The 23,351-nt window shown below is 39.8% G+C and overlaps 1 protein-coding gene across 12 annotated transcripts in view; it reads right to left on the reverse strand.

Moving 5' to 3' along the window:
- The window catches only part of LOC113545763 (adhesion G protein-coupled receptor L3), a 289,900-nt gene that overhangs the window by 74,688 nt on the left and 191,861 nt on the right, over positions 1 to 23,351 (reverse strand). For 9 of the 12 annotated variants that reach the window (XM_026945333.3, XM_026945334.3, XM_053230932.1 and 6 more), the window contains 4 exons: positions 12,029 to 12,373; positions 8,186 to 8,289; positions 3,988 to 4,173; positions 336 to 374 (listed from right to left, as the gene is read on the reverse strand). In XM_026945333.3, the coding sequence (XP_026801134.1) occupies positions 336 to 374; positions 3,988 to 4,173; positions 8,186 to 8,289; positions 12,029 to 12,373 (674 nt within the window). The remainder of the gene's footprint in view (positions 1 to 335; positions 375 to 3,987; positions 4,174 to 8,185; positions 8,290 to 12,028; positions 12,374 to 23,351) is intronic. The other 3 variants (XM_026945335.3, XM_053230930.1, XM_053230935.1) reach the window with 1 other exon arrangement.

Below are 23,351 nucleotides of genomic sequence, written 5' to 3' on the forward strand. Positions count from 1 at the left end.
CCCAGGAATAAGTGTGAACCTTTGAGGCCTGAATAACATGAAGAGCATGCGCAGGCTTTTTAACATGCACGCCGTGGAGTCCCTGCGTTTTTGACTCGAGATTATGCTCTATTAAGAGCAATTTGCAGCAAATGAGGTGATGTTTTGGTTCAAGGCCACAAAGGATGGGGGATGGTGTAGGTAAAAAAAAAAAAAAAAAAAAAAAGGACAAACAAAACACAAAATGACCTCGGTGTAAATGAAGAGCAGGACATGAGGCACCACACACACAGACACTGAGTTAAATAAGGACTGGTGTGAGAATGAGGTGATGGCAAAGAGGAGGGTTTAAATACCTGGACAAAAAAGCGGCAGGAGCGCTCCCTTTTCTGCAGCTGAAAACCCAGATAACTTTATTAGAAGAAAAGATTAGAAGTAAAAACATTACTCAAAAATACATACAACCTCTACAATACGCACTTGTATAAATATTAACTGAATTTATAATGACAACTTTATCATTAATGCTAGCCCTGTGTTCACACTAGCTTCTGTTGTTTGTTTGTTTGTTTGTTTGTTGTTTTTTGTGGGTGCGCACGGTCCAACGTTTTTTATTTTTAGTCTTGATGGCAAACAGCAACTTCTTAAACGCAAGATAATTTGTTGTTTAATTTGTCGTGAGAAATGCTAGGCTTCGTACTAGCTTTGTTGACGGATCAGCAAAACAAGCTAACTGTACTAGCTCTGCACACTCACCACAGGCACCAGCAATCTATGCTAATTCTTTCGAAGTTTTATTTTTCTTAACATTTACTGAGAGGCTGTGATAAGGTGAATCCACGGTTATAAGTTTTTCTCCCATTTTTGCATCTCAAACAGGAAATGGGAACAAATTGCAGGTAGTAATTAAAGTCGTGAGCAGGGAACAGAAGAAACGTTGGACCACAAGCACCACAGGTTTGGGCTAAGGAACAATTCGAGCCAGTGGTTTGGTTTTGTCACTTTATCACATCACACCTAATTTGCATAGAATTGAGAAATTCAATTCAAATGTCTCTCGTTATGCTGTTGCATTGTCGCTTGCCACTGTTGCTGATATTGTGGACAATGAATGAACAATCGCCTGTCACTTTGTCACTTGCTAGTGTGAACATCAGGTAAAGGCAAGAAGACATTCCCAAAGAAATCCAGAACAAACTCAGTGATGTGGAGAAGAAAGAGAAATATGTCAGCAGACAGACAAAACTTTGTATTCATCCTACCGCATTAGCGCGCTAACCCATCAGAGCTTACAGTGCAGGGGGACTCTTTGACACATGAATTACTGAGCACTTCAGAGCAACCAGCACCGGACAAAAACTAAACAGCGCGAAACTCTTTGCTGGTCCCCCTTCACTACCTGTCACAGTGTGCTAACATCTTCTCCTAAACTGTTTCAGTGGCGGTCTTGTTCGAAGCTAGCCCTGCTGTTCTGCGCTAAGGCTCCTGTCTTCTGTGTTAGCCTCCCTGTTAGCGTCACTGTTGGCAGCTCTCACGCTTCTTTCATCTGTGAAGTGTCGAAGATCTCATGGTTTGTAGACTCAACTGTGAGCTAAACCCACTGCACCGCTATCAAAGGGATCGTTCATAATGCTAGCGCAGCGTGACGAACAAACCCAGAGGCTAGCGTGACATTTGGGATGAGACGAATTATACAGGAAAAAGAAGCACTGAGAGAGGGGTGACCTTGAGGAAGCGAGACTGAAAGATGAGGAGAGAGAAAAAGACTTTCTTTCCCGTGAGTCTCAGTTTCTTGTTATTGTCAGGGGAAGGTGAAAGCATTTCAGTCCAACTAACTTCACAGTCTTGTACAAGATGATGAGCTACACTCTCAAGTCTGAGCCTTCTCTTTTGATTGGTGGATGGACAGATCCTATGTTTTCCAGGCTTGACGTTGTTCCACTGAACAGAATGAAGCTAAAATGCTAACATTCTCATTACCCTCTGGGGCTATACACAATAATAAAACACAGGGACTCATTTGGTGAATGTAGAAGCTGAATTAAACAGAGAGATCCTACATACATTTTTTTGGGGGGGGGGGATACCAGAAACCCCTTTAAGAAAACATACAGCCAGTTGCAGAATTATTGGCACCCTTCACGTGAGGAAAACGAGTTATACAGAATGAATAACAAATGTTTGTGTGTATATATATATGTACATATATATATTGTGTGTGTATCATATATATATATATATATATGTATACACATATGTATACATACTATATACACATATGTATACATACTATAAATTATTATTAACATAATTTGTTAATTTGTAGTTTTCAATAATTGGTTCCAATAATTTTGGAACTGGCTGTAATTAAATGTATTTTGTCATTAAAATATCTCTAATTATATTTACATAAAGCCCTTCCCCAGGCCATCTGTATATTTGATGTTTTTTAATAGCCCACATTGCACTGTGGTTGACTGGATAAAAATATTTCTTTTGGAAAAATAGTTCATTTTGAAATTATTATAATTTTTAATATATATACACAGTGTTAGTGTCTATAAAAAGATTAAGGTTGAAGCTGAGGTTCACATTTGTTTCATAAAAAACTTTATTCATAAAAAAAATCCATTCAAATCCAAATACATAATTACTGACTTGAACTGGTATGAATTACTCAGGGGATCAGGTTGAAAGCACATGGGTAGGTAGCTGAAGAATTCAGCAGTAGTGTAATGGTTCAGGAAATCTGAAAAGCAAAGGTTTGTGTGTTCGGTCCCTAGTGTGCATCACTGGATGTGATTCTTACCCCAGTCATCTGTTACTAATGGAGTTCCCACTGAGCACTTCTATTCTGCCCCGTGAGTAATGCACTTAACCCCTGAGTATCCCCATGACGTCCTGCAGCTAAAAACCTTCTCCATCCACTTCGCCTGGAACTATAAAAGCTTTTTTTTTTTTTTAACAAAAACATTCATGGTATAGTGGTATATACAGAAACCTGTCAGTACTGCTGTAGTGAATAGACTAATTGAGAAGCTGTTGATTCAAACTTGAATGCATCACTTTGTTAGTCTTAATTGAAGAGCTTTGACTATAATGACACAAAGGTCAATAGGAGGACATCGGCCTATGTGTCCCAATGTGTGGTCTTCCGGTCTCAGGAGATACCTTAAGTCCATCTGGAGCTGAACTGAGATGTGAGCAGGTGCTTGTATAATCCATAATGGTGACTATTTTACATGTTGCCTCACACTTTACCACTTTCTCTTGAACTCTGAAATCCTGTCTGTCCTTTTTTTTTCACACTCAGGTAGAAAGAAACACGATTTACAGGAAATCTAACAATGATCATGAGCGACTTACAAAATGAGGCAGGAAGCACATGGGCAGTTTGCATTGGCTGATCCAAGCACCATAAGGAAAGGAAAGGAAAAACAAGCACTGAGAATGTATCCTCTGTAGTTTGTCGGCTTCCATGCTGAAAGTGTTTTTATTGGCCTCGGAACTGTAAAGCCAAACGCAGGGAGATCATTCAGGCCTGGCAGAGACTACCATCATTAAAACCATACCTACTGTTTAGCTCTCTCCACCTGACACCCATCTCCAACTCTTGCTGGATGCTGGAATCTCGCAATCTGAACTTCGCAGCCAAACATAATTGCTGACCTACACAATATGCCAGCAAATGTGTGTCAACAGTCTGAAAGTACGGAAAATCTAGTAATAAGACTTAAAGAACTTGACTGGACTCTGAGATATCGAAGCCATTGCATAGCCTCGTCTCCATACCTGTCAAACAATCTTAGCGTGGCATGTGATCACTTCCAACTAGCCGCCGCTTTGGGCTGAAACCTGCTTGGAAGGTATCCAAGACGCTGAACAGCTTGCTATGGAGCTAAATCAACTGCGGCTGGCTCGCAAAATTTCATACTCATATAAAACACATTTATAATCCAACACTCGAGGACCGAGTTGTGTAGAGCTTTAGTAGAGTGGCTGCTATACCTTATTGAGACTGCGAGCGGCGCTGTCTTTGCCCCCGGGAGTGAGATTGCGTAGCTGGACATCGAGCAGGTCCACCAGCTGGCCCAAAGCTCGCACCGTGTATGTGATGTCCCCGGAGTGGATGCGGTTCTTGGTCTGCTCTGACAGCTCACGTGAGATGATGGCCGCTGGCTCTCCGGCTCGTATCTTTGAACAAAGCAGAGGTATTAATTAATCTTTGATATAGCATCAAATATCTTATTCATGAATCTTATTAAAAATTCTAAATCTTAATCTTAGGATATACAGTGTTGTACATAAGTATTTACCCTCCTGGAATGTTGTAGTGTTACAACCTAGAGCTGAAATGTACTTAATTAGGATTAAATGTCAGAAATCTACACAAAATCGAAGCATGATGGTGGTAGCATTGTGTTAAGAGTTACCCTTGAGACAAATGCCCTCTTATGAAAAATAAATATGACTCTCAAACTTTATACCTATATAAAGTTTATTTCTTAAAGTTCAGGTAAAAATGTTATATGTAGAATACCTACTTAGGTCAAAACCTGACCTTTCATCATTTTAGGGCCAGAATTCAGCTGTAAGATCATTCCATATACATGTATTTTAATATATTTCGCGACTTCACAATAATCCCACAGCCCATATTTCTCAGATTCCAGTACTAAGAAAATGTATGTTCCTGATTCAAATGCAAAAAAAAAAGTAAAAGCATGTACATTACCTACAACACAAAAGAAATGTAACCATATACATCAGACATGTGAACAATGTTTTCTAAACAAATACAAATACAGACGCAAGGTTCAAGGTTCAAGGTTCTTTATTTGTCACATACATTACATGTGACAAATAAAGAACCTTGAACCTTGAACCTTGCATCTGCACGCAAATAGGACGCACACTATTTATTTCTGTAGTAGTTATTGCTGTTTTTCTTTTTCCTATCGTCAGTGGTTTGCTCCAGCAGCCTAACCTAAACCCTGCCTTAGAGAGCACAAAAATAAAACCATATAGTATTTCTATCTTATATCTAAACAACCTGGGCCACAAATAACAAAATCAATGCTTTTATTTATTTGTTGCTGCTTCATATAACACATCGTGCTGTGTACAGGGCAATAGCTGGCATCTCCAAAGAAATAACTGATTTAATTAATTTTTAAAAAGTATACTCACAGTGAATGTTTTTTGTCGTTCTCTTTATTGTTATTAAATGAAACGCATTTCAGTAAAACCATATGCGCAATAATAAAATGGTGCTTAAAGGACACCATCTCCATAGATTCTGGTAGTAGTCTTCATTAAAATAAATAAATAAATAAATAAATAAAAATCTATCCAGGTTTAGTCCACTTCAAATCAGAATACAGATACAGATATTTGGTGTATTAAACAGACACAGATACAGACAGTGGTGTTGAGTTACTCCTGTAGTATGCAGAAATGGACTTTCAGAAGCACAGACTGGATATTACCTACGCCGCAGACCTTTAGGCTCTATTTGATCTGCCTGCAGTTAAACGCTCCAGCCAAGTGGAAGAAGCACAATTCCTGTCTCGTGCGCTTCACAATGCCTTGTCCGATATGTAACAGCTGCCAAAATCTTTCTGTCTTCCACAGACTGTGGTTTTAAAAACCATCAAGGAGTGCTCCTATCCCCCGTGGGCAACGGAAAATACATTCCTGTCTCAAACGCCTTTGTAACTTCCTGTTGCGGCATAGTCAGCCAGTGTTGGGTGCTTTTAAGTCAAGACGGGAAAAAAAAAAAAACATTTACAAGCTCATCTCAGAATTAAATAGCTCCAGTGAACTGCGGTGCTTTCTGAAGGGTATATATATATATATATGTATATATATATTTTTTTTCATGGAAAGGATTTAATTAAAAAGCTCCTCCAGTGAAGGAACAAATGTGTTTATTTGCTAATGAGAGTCGTGTAGATGACGAGGAATAAACTGAAGCCTTGTAGTAGTCTGGCCTCACTGCTGGCACTTACATTACCATGCATATCTCTGCCAGGCAGCTCCCGTAATCACTCACACACACACACACACACACACACACACACACACACACACACACACATGTGCCGGCGAATTGTTTCAGAGCACTGCTCCAATTTAGACAGAAATGTTCCAATTCAGTTGGGAGGGAAAAACAACACTTGTTAGATCCAAAAGCATTGCACTGAGATACAGAAGATGACTTATCAAATCAATGGCTGAGGCCTGAGTGTGTGTGAGAGCGCAGGCTCGCAAACTTCCCTCACACACCAGCACCGCAGGCTGGGTTTGAGCAGCTCAGCGCTGGATGACGGGGGATATGGGCGAGTTCAGACCCGGCTTTAGGAACGGACCTCTCGGCTCAGCGGTTTGGCGGCTTAATGAATTCCAACAGACGGGATACAAGGGTGTGTTTGGTTCTCTTGGGATTAGATTAGCTTTCATGTTGATTCAGTTTGGAAGGTGCTTTTATCCAAAGCAGGTCAGGCAGAAAACAACCCAAACACAAAGGTCACACATTACTTTTAAACACAGACTCAGTCATGAGGGCAGTCATGAGGCTTCATCATTGTGCTCACAAAACCTTCACTGCTGAACTAGAGTTCGGACAGACAGACAGACAGACAGACAGACAGATAGATAGATAGATAGATAGATAGATCGATGACAGACAGACAGACAGACAGACAGATAGATAGATAGATAGATAGATAGATACATAGTGACAGACAGACAGACACACACAGTGGACATAAGTCTACATACACCTGTTAAAATTGCAAGTTTTTGTGGAGTAAAAAAAATAAAACCAAAATAAATCATATTCGATATTTTTCCGTCTTTAACGTGATACAGAATCCAACAAAATTCACGTAAAAAACAAATCAAAATGTTTTAGAGAAAAAAAAAATTACAATAACCTAGTCAACCTACAAGTATGCACACCCCTTAACTAATACTCTGTTAAAGCAGAGGAACCTTTGTTTGTAATACAGCACTCATTCTTTTTGGGTAAGAGTCTACCAATTTAGCACATCTAGATTTGGCAATTTCATTCCATCTCCTGTGCACAGCCCTCTTCAAGTCATTCCACAGGTTTTTGTTAGGATTTAGATCTGGACTCTAACTGGGCCATTCCACAACAACGATCTTCTTCTTCTGAAGCCATTCCTTTGCTGACTTGGGTTTGTGCTTTGAGTTGTTATTGTGCTGGAAGGTGAAATGTTTCTTCATCTTCAGCTGTCTAACAAAGGCCTGCAGGTTTTGAGCCAAAATAGATTGATATTTGGAGCTATCCATGATTCGCTCTATCTTGACCAGCGCCCCAGTCCCAGCTGAAGAGAAACAGCCCCATAGCATGATGCTGCCATCACCATGCTTCACTGTGGGGTATGGTGTTCTTCCAGTAAATAGCTGTCTTGTTTTTGTGACAAATATGTCTATTAGAATTATGCAGACAGACAGACACTTGAGTCTGATTTAAGCTCTGTATTTTTCTCTCCTGTCCACTACCCCCCTTCTCCCCTTTTCACCCTCACCCCTTGTCTCTTTTTGTCTTCTCTCTCCCTCCATCTCCTACCGCTCGCTCTGTCTCTCAGGACTTACTCTGACAGCTTGATCCTCATTTGAAAGTCTAAGTTTGCGCTGTAGGTTGATGGCCGCATCACTCGCACATAAATTTGCCTAACAGAGAATAATAACACCTGCGGTAAAACTGAACTCCCATCTTATAAATCATTTGTGCCGGGTTAATGAAGTATACATAGACCCCCAAATCCCCACCTCCCACCATAATCACCTGACACTTGCACGAAGCCTCACTTTAAATGAACCAATTTCTGTACTTCTCTGCTGATCACTTTGTATTTTTCTCTTCCAGGAAAACAAATAAGGTACAAACAGCACGGAGTGCTGACTGTCTTTAGGGGATACTTTAAATGAAAAACCGTAGCAGGAACGGAAAGTATTTTTCTTTCTCACTCAAAGATTCTGTAGACACACACACGTACACAACCACACACACAGCTTTTTCACTCCTTCTGTACCTCAATATTTTGATAATGTGAGGACTGAGAATTGAACGCTTGTACAACATCATAAGTGTTATTGCCTGCAGGTCTCTGTGTGTCCTCAGCTGACCTGTCACCATTACAGGGATGTAAAGTGTGTGTTTGTGAGATGTTCTTACCTTCTGGCTGATGATGTTCACCCAAGCTGAAGTGCAGTTGCTGAGATCAGGACCTTGCAGATCCCACAGTCCTTCAGGACCCATACACGCAAATGAGGCATTGCCTACAGGGGAAAAATGTAGCACAATACAGCTTAGTGTATGTGTGTTTGTGTGTGTGTTTGTGTGTGTCTGATGTGATGCTCGTTCCAAATTCAGTTTGGAAGTGCTACAACATGAAAAAAAAAACAAAAATGACCCATGAACACAACCGCAAAGCTTTTTAGTGGCACTGATGACGGTGCAATTGTAACGCGTAAACAACCATCACATTATAACAACAGCTTTTGGCAGTTTATGCAAACCTAACAATACACACGCACACACCACACACACTTCATTGATACCTAGGAGCAATGTACAAGGTCTCTGTATAAAAATGTATATATGTATGTATGTATATATATATATAATGTATATAGACAGACAGAGAGACAGGGAGTGATGGAGTGTAGATTCTCTGAAGGAGCTGAAAAGATCCAAATATTAGATGGGAGAAGCTGCTCACAGGACAACCATAGCCTGGGCACGCCACTGGATATTACGGAAGAGTGGCGAGAAAAATATGGAACTATTTGACCATTGCGTTTAATGGAACACACTGAGAATGCCATCCATACAGTGAAGCATGGTGGTGGTAGCATCATTTTGTGAGGATATTGGTCACTAACAGGGATGAGGAGACTGGTCAGGGTTGGCAAGTCTAGAAGAAAACCTGCTCCAATTTGCAAGAGACTGGGAGGGAGGTTCACCTTCCAACAGGACCACAACCCTAAGAACACTGCCTTACCTAGACTGGAGTGGTTCAAAACCAAGAAGCTTAATGTCTTAGAATGGGCCAGGCAAAGCCTTATCCTCAATCTACCTGAGAATATGTGGCAAGACATGAACACTGTTGGACACCGTGAATCTCCATCAAATCTTACAGAGCTTAACAAATGAGCAAAAATATGAGGATTCAGATGTACAAAGGTGATAGAGAATTATCCCAGACATCATTAAGTTGTAGTTGAGTCAAAGGTAGCTCTACAGGGTACTGACTCAGGAGGGTGAATACTTATGCATCCAGCAGATAGAACATCCACAGACTTGAGACCCTCTCAAATAGCCAGAAGGAGAGATCCACACACATGAACCACCACTGCTATGTGATTTCCTACAGCATGAGACAAGAACTAATTGGTGGCAAGTTTGCATCCGTGTGTGTGTGTGTTGGGTCTTTCAGGAAAGGTCAAATGCGGTCCCTAAAGGGATGCATCTTATTCTGAGCACTAATGAGTGCCACTCACACTCTAATGACACTTGCATATCTGGGGTTTTATTTGTGCTCGCACATACAGTATATATGCAGAACAGAACAGGTTGCCATCTTGCCAAATCTTTTTGATGAAAAGCATCCTCACTACATGACGCTACCACCACCATGCTTTTATATAAGAGTGTGTGTGTGTGTGTGTGTGTGTGATGAGAGATCTGAAATGAGCATGGGCAATTCTGTGGTTGCGGAAAACTCCTGACTGGAACACATTTATGTAAAAACCTTTGAGGTACAGGGCAGGATATGAGGTTGGGCAGATTGCTGGGGGCCAATTCTGTTCTCCAAACCAAGCGGCACGTCTTCGCAATCCTGTGGAAGCGGCCAATCATGCAAACTAATCACCAGTCATGGAGAAAAGAAAAACGCAGAAACAAGCCAGTGTAACAGAACAGAATGAAGGAAGGGAGGGAGAGAAACTGTGACAACATTAAACTGATATAAAGTTTGACTGACACTTCATTTCCCTCTACCCAATCCTCTCTTTAGCTTCCAGCAGATAAAGAGGAAAGCAGACAGAGAGAGGAGGGAGAAAAGCGAGACTGAAAAAGTGAGTAAGAAAGTAGTAGAGAACAGAAAGACAGCGAGGGCAGGGACGAAGTGATAGACGAAAGGGAAAGGGTAGAAGACAGAACACAAGTGGCAGAATAAAGTGCTGCAGAAGTACAGAGAAGAAAGACAGAGAGATGAAGGAGAATGTGTATATGATAGAGAGATAGAAACACACACATACACACACACACACACACACACACACACTAGTGATTGAGTGTGGCTGGAGATCTCCTGGCTCTGATGCTTTGAGTGGTGCTTCTCGTTATCTCAGAGCATGCAGCGTCCCAGTCGACCCACATGCACCACCGATTCACTAATGAATGGCACGAGCAATAATAGGAGCAACAACCACAAACACACACACACACACGCATACACACGACACGACAGCATGCACACTACCAGACACTTTACACTAAGGGAGTAGCTCCACTCAAAGCCCTCACACTCTATTCAGAAAGTTCCAGAAGTGTTAGAGCAGCCTAATAATGCAGTGCAAATCAAATTCACCTGGCAAAGAAAAGAGCGGAAAGACGACGGAAAAGGAAGCAGTTCATTTCTAGCTCACGGTGAACTAAACATTCACAAGCTTATAAATTACAAGAAGGTGAAGCTTTGTCAGAAGCTGGTGATTAATTTTCTATAGCAGCTCTGACAGCAGCTCTGACAGTTCACTCGTTCTAATATGTTATCGTTTCAAGAGTAACAACTTGTATGAGCTGTAAGTGATAACAGGAACTCACTTCTTTTGCAGACATTCCACAACATGAAACTTAACTATAAACGGATAAAAAGTACGATGCCTCATTCTTTAATAAATGTACATTGCTGTGGTATAAGAGGTGTAAAACATTTTGGGACGTGCAGCACACTATCTCGCTGCTCATCATTTTCTTGTTCATTACTGATTTATTCCTTATTTAAATCACACTCACACCAGTGACCTCTTAAACTTAAAATAAAATTAAATTCTTCTTATTCTAAATTTCTCACAGCAGAAAGGAGAATCATTTTAAAAATCACACTATGGCTGCCAGAATGTATCTATTTATTTGCTTATTTATTTATTTATTTACTTACTTACTTACTTACTAATTACAAGTATACATTATGTTATTGCTGCTTAACACAAGTATTTACTGAGAAATAAATAAGTCAGTTTGTGGATGTCTTAGGGTTATGTTTGCTGCACGTGTGTGTGTGTGTGTGTGTGTGTGTGTGTGTGTGTGTGTGTGTGTGTGTGTGAATTAACCCTAGTTGATTCAGCAGCTTGTTTCTTCTGCTCACAATACATCAGTGTCCACCAAATTGGATTATTGACTGAAGAAAATCCCTCTCTTCAGCTCATCTCTGGATTTAGACAGATTCAGACTACAGCTTTTTGGTTAAATCTCTTGTCCTCTTTTCCTTGTTCTCTCTGCTGTTAGTGTGTGTGTGTATATATACATATATATATTGCTCCTATTATTGCTCGTGTATATATATATATATATATATATATATATAGAACAAGGATATTTGTGTCCTTGTGTGTGATTTTATGTTTCTGAAGACAACCGTGGGCGCTGATTTTTCTTTTTCTGCTTATGAGGTTTTTTATATTTTTATCTTATGAGGTCTTTATATTTGTCTTACTAAGCCATTAATTCTGTCTCCTGAGATTAAAACTGTATCATATACATCTGGGCTGAAAATTGAGGAGGCGGCATAACTAAGATAACAAAAACGCATATATTAATAGGAAAATGTGATTTTGTGATTAGTAATATAATAGAATGAAAAAGTCAGAAAAAAAAACATAATTAAAATATCAAATACATGATCGATGAAGAAAGATTATCTATATGTCTGTCAAGCAGGCAAACTATGATCAAGTACAAGTTGATCCCTATTAAGATTGTATTAGTTAAATAATTATATATGGCATTTGTTACCAATTGTTCCAAAGGGGCATGGCTGCGTAGCAGTGAGGCCCTGGCGAGTTTTGGGCCAGGTAAGCTCCGCCTCCACAGTAGGGTTACAGAACTCTGCAGCGTTGTTGGGCAGGATGGAGGAAGGTGGTGGGCGTGTGCTGGAAAGGGGCCCGGAGCCGCCTGGAGGTCGGAGCTCAACGGTAGTGGTGTGAGCCCTCGGAGTGAACACACTCAGAGCCGGAGATCTGGTAGAGCTAGAGGTGGTGGCTGTAGTGGTAGAGATGGTGGCTGTGGACACTGTAGTTGGGCGGGTGGTCGTCCTGGTGGTGGTGGTGTCCATGAAGACGTGAACCGAGGAGGACGATTCTGTGGAGAGAGAAGGAGAGGAGAAGTAGCAATTAGGTATGGAGACAGTTGAGGATGCTGGGGGACTAGCAAGAAGTAAATAGATATATGTTTGTATTTGGAGCACGACTGCATCCTGAGACGCACCACATGAAATGAGAAAATGGGAAAAAAATGAGAGAGACAGAGAAAGAGACTGATACACAGCGGGAGGGATAGAACGAGAGAAAGAGAGAGAGAGAGAGAGAGAGAGAGAGACAGAGAAACTGTCAGCTCCAAATCAGCCGTTCAATTAGACTTGACAGGTTTCTACATGGGCCTCCTACCAGTTGACTTCACAAAGAGCGTACATGCACACCCAAAGACAGAGACAGCTACAACATGTTCAGTATAAACACACGCGCACACACACACACACACACACACACACACACAGAGGCACTCTAGTTAGGCTAAGAAATCAATAAGAATGTTCAACATTGCCTCAAGAACAAAGCGAACTGGAGGGAAAGATGTCTTCAACAAATACCCCTTTCGCCTCTCTCTCACTTTTCCTGTCCATTTCCCACACACACACATACAACCCTATTTTTGGCACTCTTTTTGTTTAGTATAAATGTCATGTGCCTGTGTCTTATACCCAAAGAAAGAAAGCAACACATGTAGCACCATTTTAAAAGAAGGACAATGAGATGAAAAATATAGTAGTAGTGACATGTAGGACCTTGAGTAATAGCAACAAGGTCATTCATGTGAGAACGTAACCAGACACAACAATCAGAGCATTTTAAACATTCATGAAAATATTTGTACACTGAGCCAGTCCTACACTACTCCATCAGATACCAGGTTGTCAAACATGGCTGCCATGAAGTTTCACGGGTTAATTGCGGAGCAGTGCATGTTTCCATGGTAACTGCACTTACATCATGTTGTCAAGTAAAAATTAAGAAACCATGGCTTAAAATGAACTTTTTCAACCAGCGTCCCAAAATCACCCAAGATAGCAATTTCAATCGTCATGAAACAACCTTGACCATCCCAAGTACTAATTTTTTCTTATTTTTGGAATTATAAATTGTGAAAGACCAAGTCACACCAGGCCAGCACAAAGCTTTAGTCTGCTGTCAATCAAAACGGTCACGGTAGGCAAGCTGGCAAGGAGACTGACGTTAATGTTAACATAATAGCTAGCTGCTGTTTGGCTGAACAATACAGTCTGACAGAATTTGTTTCCCAACTTAGTACTTTTACTCGCATTGTCAGAGGTGATGACGGCTCTTTAAGTCTCCCTTTGAGTCTCTATTCTTTTTACTGGAATAAATCTCAGCATACTTTGTTCCAATAGCTATTAACGTACTTAGGTTGAACTATTAAATACTTTGTTTTCTTAAAATAATTTTCCTGCATTCTGTACAAGGACAGCAAGGTATAGTGGGGCTCATTTGGTATATAATACTTCATATTTGAAGGTGTAGGATTTGTGAGAGAAATGATATGCTGGAAGCAGATTGTGCCTGGGACAACAGGGTGTCATTAATTTCGAGGTCTGTGTGTTTACTCGGCAGTGGTAGATTAGTTATGCATCAGTTGAAGCATCTCTCACAGCTGTATTAGGTGTATAGCACAAACATTATAAATCATACAACACTGCAGTGAAGTATACTGGAATGCAAATTCTACAAATTCTGATCCTATGGCTAATATCACTGCTGACCACGCGCATCCTAGAAATAAAACAGACCATAATACACACAAACACATACACACACCCACACATACACCCACATACTGACACAGTAATTGCAAAATAAGGAGCTGAAATTAATTTTGCCAGCAGCACTTTATGAGGCTGCACTGAGCATCTAATTGAGACAGACAGAAAGAGCAGAAAAGTAGACAGAGAAAGAAAGAAAGAAAGAATAAAGATTTTAAAAGGGGGCAGAAATCAAATCTACAAGGCTGGATTTACAATTCTCAACAAAACTATAAAATTAACCATCTAATACCAAAATTCACCACCAAACAGCATTCCCCATCACTCACAAACACACTATACCAAACACCAACACATACCATCAAACCCCCCAAATCAAAACATAGCAACATTCTTCAACCAAACATTACCATCATCATCAAACACCAACACAACCAATATTTACCAACATTCATAATCAAAAGCATCAGCCATCCATAACTAATATTCACTATCCAACACCAAAGTTCACCATTAACCATAAAAATATTTATCATCAAACACCATCTTTCACCACCAAAAACCAACATTCACATGAAACGCCTAAACATATCAACCATCAAATACCTACATTTACCATCAGTAGACAACATTCTACTTCAAATACACCAATGTTCACAATCAAAAAACAACTATCACCATTAAACACTAACATACACCATGAAACACCAAGATTCACCACCAGAAACGCTATACACCTTCATACACCAACATCCACCCTCTAAAAACAAAATAACCATCAACCATCAACTACCTACATTTACTATAAATAGTTAATATTCGCCATCAAACACCAATGTTCACCATCAAACACCATCACGTGAAACACCTACATTTACATTTAAAAAACTGATAAACACCACCATTTACTACCATATGCTAACATTATAATGCTGTCAGTTTTCTTAAAAATTAATGCAGTAAAAATGGCAAGCCAAATAACCGAGTGTGAAAAGGGGAAAGAATTCTTTAAACTTTTCACTGATCACACACAGGTGCAGAACTCAAACACACTCTTTGGGTTTGTTGACGTTCCGCGGAGAATTTTTGTGTTGGCACGCTCAGAGCTTTAGTTACCCTGTCAGATCTGAAACACTCCTGACCCATTTTGTTGAACCTCCGGGTCCATTTCACTTTTCAAACACTTCAAACTACACAGAACTGCACTGAAGAGGCACATGGGCCCATAGCCAGCGTCTCACTCACACACACACATGCATATATACATATCTATTTTACTGCACGTAAAATCAATAGGTATGTTAAAGGAGCTAAAGAGCAATCAGCAAAAATGACTGAATGAGACAATCAAGCAAACTAGCGGAAAAAAAACAATACGGGAAATTGGGATTGGCCAGTGATGCGAAGTACGAAACACAAGCATGTTTACTGAATGTGTGTATGAGAGTAAGGAACATTACGGCTAATGAGGAAGAGGTGTGTGTGAGAATAAGAGAGACTCCAGCACACTGTAATTCCCCCTACTAGACATGTCATTCACACATTTGTCTCTGGAAAGTGATAATTATGGCACTTCCATCTGTCTGGTGACCATATGCAAGCACTAAAAGAACAGCTACAGAGGGAGAGTTCGTTAATACATAAAGAGTGAGAAAGAAAGAGGGAGAGAAAACTGAGTTGTGGAACATATCCATATGTTTGACAAAAGATTAGGGGAGGAAAATGGGTTCTTAATAAGTAGACTACAGAAAATCCTTCAACCTAGGAACCAAACTTCTGCTATTTCTATTTCATTTTAAATTTATCTAAGTCATTACTAAACACCATTAAAGCTATTTTTCCACTATACCATAATACAACACAGACATTTCATAACAACTCATCCTACATCATTTAAATTGATTCTTCCTGGCTCTCATTATGCTACTTCAACCATCAGACATGGGTTCCTCAAGGGTTCTTTGGCTAGTTCTTGGCTTCCCTAAAGGGTTTTACTTGGAACTCTGACGGGGAAACATTTTGATATAGGGTTCTACATTTTTAATGGAATATTTAATGGTCCCCCAAGAAGTAAACCAAACAACCCTTTAGGGGGATAGATGGAAATTTTGTACGGGAAAGGAATTTCCAATTCCTTACTTTGATTTCCAACCAAAAATCCCATCAAACTAGTTTTAAAAAATGTTGTAAGCAAACTCTTCCCCATTCCCTGTCATCACAAACTCCAAAAAATCATTGTGGTTTTCAAGATGTACAGAACCCCCAAGTCTTTCTCTCTCATTTCCATGACATCTTTCTCATTTTCTTCTTTTGTTAGCATGCTAACATTTAAAACTAAAAAAAAAATCCGATTATAAGAACCGACAGAGAACAGCAATTACACCACATCATTCCGCAATCACATCTTCCAGTCGCAAGCCAAAGCTTCATTCTAGTAAATTTGAAGCTTTAAAGATTTCAACCTTGCCTTAATTATGCCCACCACTCCTCATCTTCCAGCAGCTAGGAAATTAAGACACACTTCCTTCACTGCTAGAAAGGCCTCATTACTGTGCAAGCAGGCCTTGTCATTTTTAATGACTTGCCACATCAAGGAGGACCAGTCTAACGTCGTTAGCATTTAATTTTGCCACCAACAGTGCAGGAGGTCCTTTTCCTTGAGTCAAAACAATCGTTCTTGGGTATTCCAGAGCTGGATCTCATGTCAGTGCTGCATGGCAGTTTGAATGAGTCACCCGTCAGTGGGGGCACACTTCCACAGGATAAAATGATCCCCTGTCAGCTCAAATAGTTCAATACATGAAGGAGACAGGGCACAGATTTTCAATTCTTTCACTAACAAAACACTAACTTTCACTGCAGCAACCTAACAAATATCAATATTCAAAATTAATCCCCAAGATTCATAATCAATCACCACATAAAGCATTCATCGCTAACATCAAATACCAGTATTCACCAAGAAACCCCAATATTCACATCAAACGCCAAAATTCACCCTCAAACACCTACATTCATCCCCAAACACAAAGATTTTCCAACAAACACCAAAACATATCAACCTTCAAACACCTATGTTTACCACCAAAAATATTATCATCAGTCAACCATCAAACACCTACATTTACTAGCAATACTCAACATCTACCACCGAACACCAAAATCAAAAACTAAAATTCACCATCAAACATCAAAGCATAACAGACCTCAAAACATCAAACCTTCATTTACCATCAACATACCAAATATTATCATCAGATACCAAAATCAACCATCAAACACCTACATTTAATAACAATAGTCAACATTCACCACCAAACACCAATACTCACAATCAAAAACCAACATTCACCATCAAACATCAAAACATAACAACCATCAAACACCTATAGTTACCATTAATCATCAATCTTTGCCATCAAACACAAACGTTCACAAACAAAAACAAAATTTACCACCCAACACCAACATCAACCATTAAAAACATGCATTTAACATCAATAGACATCATCCAATCAACACCAACGCTTAAAATCAAAAACCAACTACCACCATCAAACAAAACATCACCATCAAACAACTGCATTTACTATTGATACTCTACATTCACCACAAACTATTCAGTAATAAACACCAATACTGACCAACTAACACCAACATTATAATATAGCAGTGGGAATAAACCAGTTAAGAATAAACCAGTTCTTGGTTATTCCAGAGCTGGATTTCATTTCAGTGTTGCATGCTAGCTTGAATGAGTCACCCGTCAGTGGGGGCATGCTTCTACAGGATAGTTAAAACAATCGCTTAAAACGATCCCCTGTCAGCTCATATAGAATGATACATGGAGGAGACAGGACCTAGATTGCAATTCTCCCAATTCTAGTGAGCTCCGGGTCAACATCCAGAGGCTCCACATGTGGACTAAATTAGGTCAATTACCTTCTGGCTGGAGTGCATTTTCAGAGCTCGGCTCCATTCCTAGGTTACATGGCTATCGTTTCTTGTGTTTGACATGTGCCCCTAAACACTGGGAGATGGCGGCGGTAGGCTATGACATATGAGGCAAAGCATTACTCTGCCGAGGGGAAGGTCAGGACGCAGGATTAGCATATTACAAGGAGACTTTCAGGCACGAAAGCTAACCTGAATACCAAATAGGCTTACGGAAGGTAAGCACTTATAATAATTGGTACCGTTGCTAATATTGCTAATGTTCCTAACAGTAATTAGAAGTCTGGGTAGCAGATAATACATTTGGTCCCTGCTAGCTAACTATTTAAAGAATTGTGGACATGTATGTATGTGTGACAAAAAGAGTCAAAAAGTTATCTTTGGGCTACTGAGGTTAAGGCTAGGTTTAGATTTAGGTGTAGCATAGCATTAATTAGCTGCGTTACTAATTGTCAGTGGGAGGTCCTCACAAGGGTAGTAAAAGAAACGTGTGTGTGTGTGTGTGAGAGAGAGAGAGAGAGAGAGAGAGAGAGAAGTAAAAAATGGTAAAGCTACTGCCATCTCTGTCAATGGTAGACTCTAAACCTTTCACCTCAGGATTGACATTACTAATTAGCACATAGCTTCAGCACTGAAAGCTAACCTGAATACTTACTAGGCCTAAGGGAGGTAAGCATTTATAGTGTTAATACTATAAGTGAACAGTTGAATTATTGCTAATATTGCTACAATTGCTAATGTTGCTAACAGTGAATAACAGCCTGGGTAATAGATAATACATTGGCCCCTATTAGAATTCATTAAGAATGTCAGTGGCAGATCCTAAATCTTTCACCTCAGGACTAGCATTAGTGATTAGCATTAGCAGCTAGCGTCATACTATCAGAGTGATGTTCATTTGGGAATTTAATGTGACATGATACAGCGCTAATGACCTGAACCAGGTCGCTGTTTACAGTTTAATTGGTCAAGCTGCCTTCATTAGATAAGCCAGGGACAAGGAGAAGGTATGACGTGTATAGACACAGGTCTGAGTATAAACGCACACACACACACACACACACAAATCCATACACTCTCACAAACATCTACATGCATTAGTAAGCTTTCAGATTAGCTGTAATTATCTTACAATCTCTATTTGTATTCCTTTCTCTCTCTCTTTCTCTCTCTCGCACGTGAGCGTGCGCACACACACACACACACACAATCATATTAAAAAATAAAAAATTGGCAAATTCACATATCTCAAACATTGTCTGTAAATCAATCACTTCAGCACATCTTCACTCTGACTTCCTGTTTCACAAGATAATGCATCAACATGCAGAATCAGTTCACGGGTCTCAAATCACTGGATTTTAAATTAGATACCTCAGAGCTAACGTTGGTGATCAGCATTAATAGTTATCTTCAGCTCCAGAGAGGAAGCACCGCTGTAGGTTGGCAGCCATTATCAGAAACAAATGCCACTGAATTATGCCACCAATTAAATTACCAGAAAAAAAGAAAGAAAGAAAAAAACGTGGACATGGTTGGCGTGAAAAAGTGTAACACATGTAAGTAGGTGGCTCTCTGAAACTTTTCCAATGTTCTTTATCAAATGATAAACAAGTGATTCTGAAAAAATGGCAGACTTTACTCATGAACGTGGTGTGTGTTTAGGTGACTTCATCTTTGAATCATTTGAGTATTTTTTTCACAGAACAGCACGGTGGTTGGGATATCTATTTTTTTACATGAGTAGAAACTCTTACTGAAGTAGAAACTATGGACAAATTCTCAAGATCCTGTGAGAAAATCATTACCGTAATGTATCAACAACTAATTAAAGATTGTTGATACCAGGGTTTGCATGGTACTGACTCAGGGTAGCTAACGCTGAAGCAACAAGTTGTTTGTGACGCTTTAATTTGTTTCTTGTGGGCGTGTATCGACTGCTACTTTTGCCACTTGTGGGCAAGTGTTTACATGAGAAACACTATTTAGTAGCTATATATAGCTTAAACATAGCTATATAAAGGTATAATATATATAGCTATTATTAGAACAGCTATATATAGGTTCTAAAGCTAACTAGTTAAATTTTATTCATTTACATGCTCAGATTCATTCTCGCTTTGTTGGCAGATTAGCAAAGCAAGCTAACTGTACTAGCTATGTGGAGCAAACTCTGCTACTAGCTTCCAAGCTTTATTTTTCTTCGTAATGTCACTTTATACACATTTAAAGAGAATTTAAATTCTCTTATATGGTCAGTATATGACCGTATAAGATGAAACCACGCTTCATCCATTTTTTCATCCATTTTGGTGTGTCAAACATTAAATGGGAACTAATTCCACGTACGAACTAAAGTTATGAGTTGGGAACTGAAGAAACATCAGACCGCACGTACCATAATATTGGCCCAAGGAAACATTCAAGCCAATCGTTTGAACCAAATCTGCATATATCTGAGATTCAAATGTTGTTTGTCAAGCTGTTGCTTTGTCAATTGCTATTGTTGCTGAAATCACATCCGTGTCTCACACGTACATGGAAAATCAATGGTCATCTGTTGCTTGCTAGTGTGTATGTAGGATTAATCAGATTATACTGATTATACTGATAACTAAATAGACCTACATCTTCAAGGGGACTCTGCTAATTCTACAGTGCATGCATTTATTTCAAATGAATTGTGAGTTAATTCACCTGCTAAAGAAAGAAAAGAAAAGCTAAAACACTCAGCCCTCGAGGCCTCTGAAGAGACTGTTCGAGATGTAAATCTGGAGATAAAAGTCATCTGCTGGTTGAATAATAATAGTCAATCGGAAATGTCTGAATGTCTGCAGAACTTCCGCCGGGCTACACAATGCATCATGTGGAAACTTCAAAGTATCTCTGAGAACTTGGAACTTTCTGTGTGAAATCATCTAAGAGAATCTGAAAACACGTCATCAAACTCGAAAGAGAGGGAGAGGAACAGAGCATGAGAGAGAGATAGAGAGAGTGTGTGTGAAGGAGAAGAGAGGTAATGTTTGTACGCTATAATTACTTTGAGAGTGCTTACCAAAATCCAGGGTTTCTAAGCTGCTTTCCAGAATACACTCACAGTCGCAGTCGCAGTCACAGTCTCTCTCTCTCTCTCTCTCTCACTCACACACACACACACACACACATATACACACACTGCATGTTTGTATGGTAGTTAAGCATTCTGGAGCTGAAGGAGCTGTCAGCAAGAGGAGCGATTTCCAAGGTGAGTGGTGCACTGCACAATGACACAACCACTCCAGGACATGAGGACAGACCCCGAGAGAACTGTAGCCTCTTAGAGCTCAGAGCTGCCATTTTCCCACTCTATGTCTTTCACACGTGCATATACAAGACACAAACACACACAGATGGCAGCCTGCGCTTGCGACATGCGAATGCCAGACAGCCAGTGTGTGTATGTGTGTGGGGGTTTGGATGCCAAACAGACCACGGCGGGTGCTATGATCCGCAGATGGCAGAGATTAAGAGGTCTCAAACTCAAAGACAGCGGACAGACAGTGAAGAGAGAGAAAGAGAGACAGAGGAAGAGAGAAAGGGGGGTGTAGCTGACATAGTCATCACAATTTTGAGTCATAATTAGATTTTGTTTCCTGTATTTTCCAGAGTATAAAACATTGTTTTGCCTACTACAAACTGATAGGAATTCTATAGGGAAGTGATATACAGGTCAGGGGTGTAGTTTACCCATATATTTTATATATATATATTTTTTATTTTTTATAGTAGATATTCTGAAGTAATGGTAGTTTTCCTATACAATCAAGTTTTTGCAGTACACATGCTAGGACAGAATGCTAGGGTAGTTTTTCCATTTCTTTGTACAACAGTATGTGTTTTTACTGCATGTTACATACGGTACACTATAATAATAATTATCTAATAAATAATAAGTTATGTAAGAGTATATAGTTACATAAGTCACAGAAGCAACCAAGCGGTCATGGGAAATGCTCAGTGTGATGCTACCACCACCATGCTTCACTGTCAGGATGGTGTATGGTGAACCGTTGTAATGAGCATTGCTGAGTTTTCTCCAAACGTATAAAAAGTTCAGTTTTGGTCTCCTCAGACCAGAGAACCTTTTTTTTTTTCCATGTTTGCTGAGTTTTGGGTTGCATAAGTATTTGCTCCCCTTGACCCTTTCCACACTTGGTAGTGTGGAAATTTGGAACTGAAATGGACTTAATTGCGATTATGTCATGTCATGAATATTATGTCATGTCATGAATATACACAAAAACAGTTGTCTGTGAACATGTGGGTTTCTTTAGTGCTGGCATGTTATTGTGTATATTACCTATTGCCTAATTTATTTTTTGGAGTTGTCAAGTTCTAGTGTTGGGTGCAAGACCACCTTTGCCAAGGCAAGACCAAGACCATAGACAATGGAGTCCGGGTCAAGACCGAGTATGACAGCAAGGCCAACACCACACATGGCCGAGTCCATGGAGCAAGTACTTGTTCATGGAAATTATGTCATGGTCTCAGGTGGCGTTGAAAAAAAATATTTCATAGGCCGAAACCAAGACAAGACTGAGTAAAATTTCACGTGAGTTTATGACAAGGCCTGGACCATTGATGTGTGGTTTCAAGACCGGTCTCAAGATCAAGACAGTTACCACGAGTACCACAACACTATCAAGTTCCACAATCAACTGTTAGACACCACCTCTATAACAACACTGTTTAGAACAACCCACAAATCACTTCATTTTTTTCTAATTTCTGACTAAAATTAAATACACATTTCTAGCTCTATAAAATCAATAGCTGTGACTATGTTGTCTATATCAGTCAGGCCTTATTCAGTACTACACAAATTAATTTTAGCTATCATCAGCACAAGAAATAATCTAACAGTATAATGATCCTGCTTGCCATTTGCACCATTTTCTCACTCGACTGCCACACAGGGGCGGTTATTAAAAAATGGTGAACATTTAGCCGCAGTCAATATCCATAATGCCTCTCAGAGCTGCACTAGAGCGAGTAATGGAGCAAGTAAATCCCAGGGGAAACTGCAGGACACTAATCATTCTGCCAGGGTGTGTCCCTCAGCTGTCTCTATAACGTCTGTAACGTCTCTCTGACTGCACTTTCAGAGGCTCCGTCATTGTCCTTTTATCTTTCTGATCTCAAGTATGCACCAGCAACACCATTACATCACACTAATGACGGGATGAGAGAAGAAAGGAGAGAAAAGGGCAGAGAGGTGGAATCCGAGGGTCAGCCATAACAGAGAGGAGAGGAGAGAAGGGTCAAAGACGACAGGCAGATGAGGTAAGC

Source organism: Pangasianodon hypophthalmus, chromosome 28 (assembly GCF_027358585.1).
Source record: "Pangasianodon hypophthalmus isolate fPanHyp1 chromosome 28, fPanHyp1.pri, whole genome shotgun sequence".
Taxonomy (NCBI): Eukaryota; Metazoa; Chordata; class Actinopteri; order Siluriformes; family Pangasiidae; genus Pangasianodon; species Pangasianodon hypophthalmus.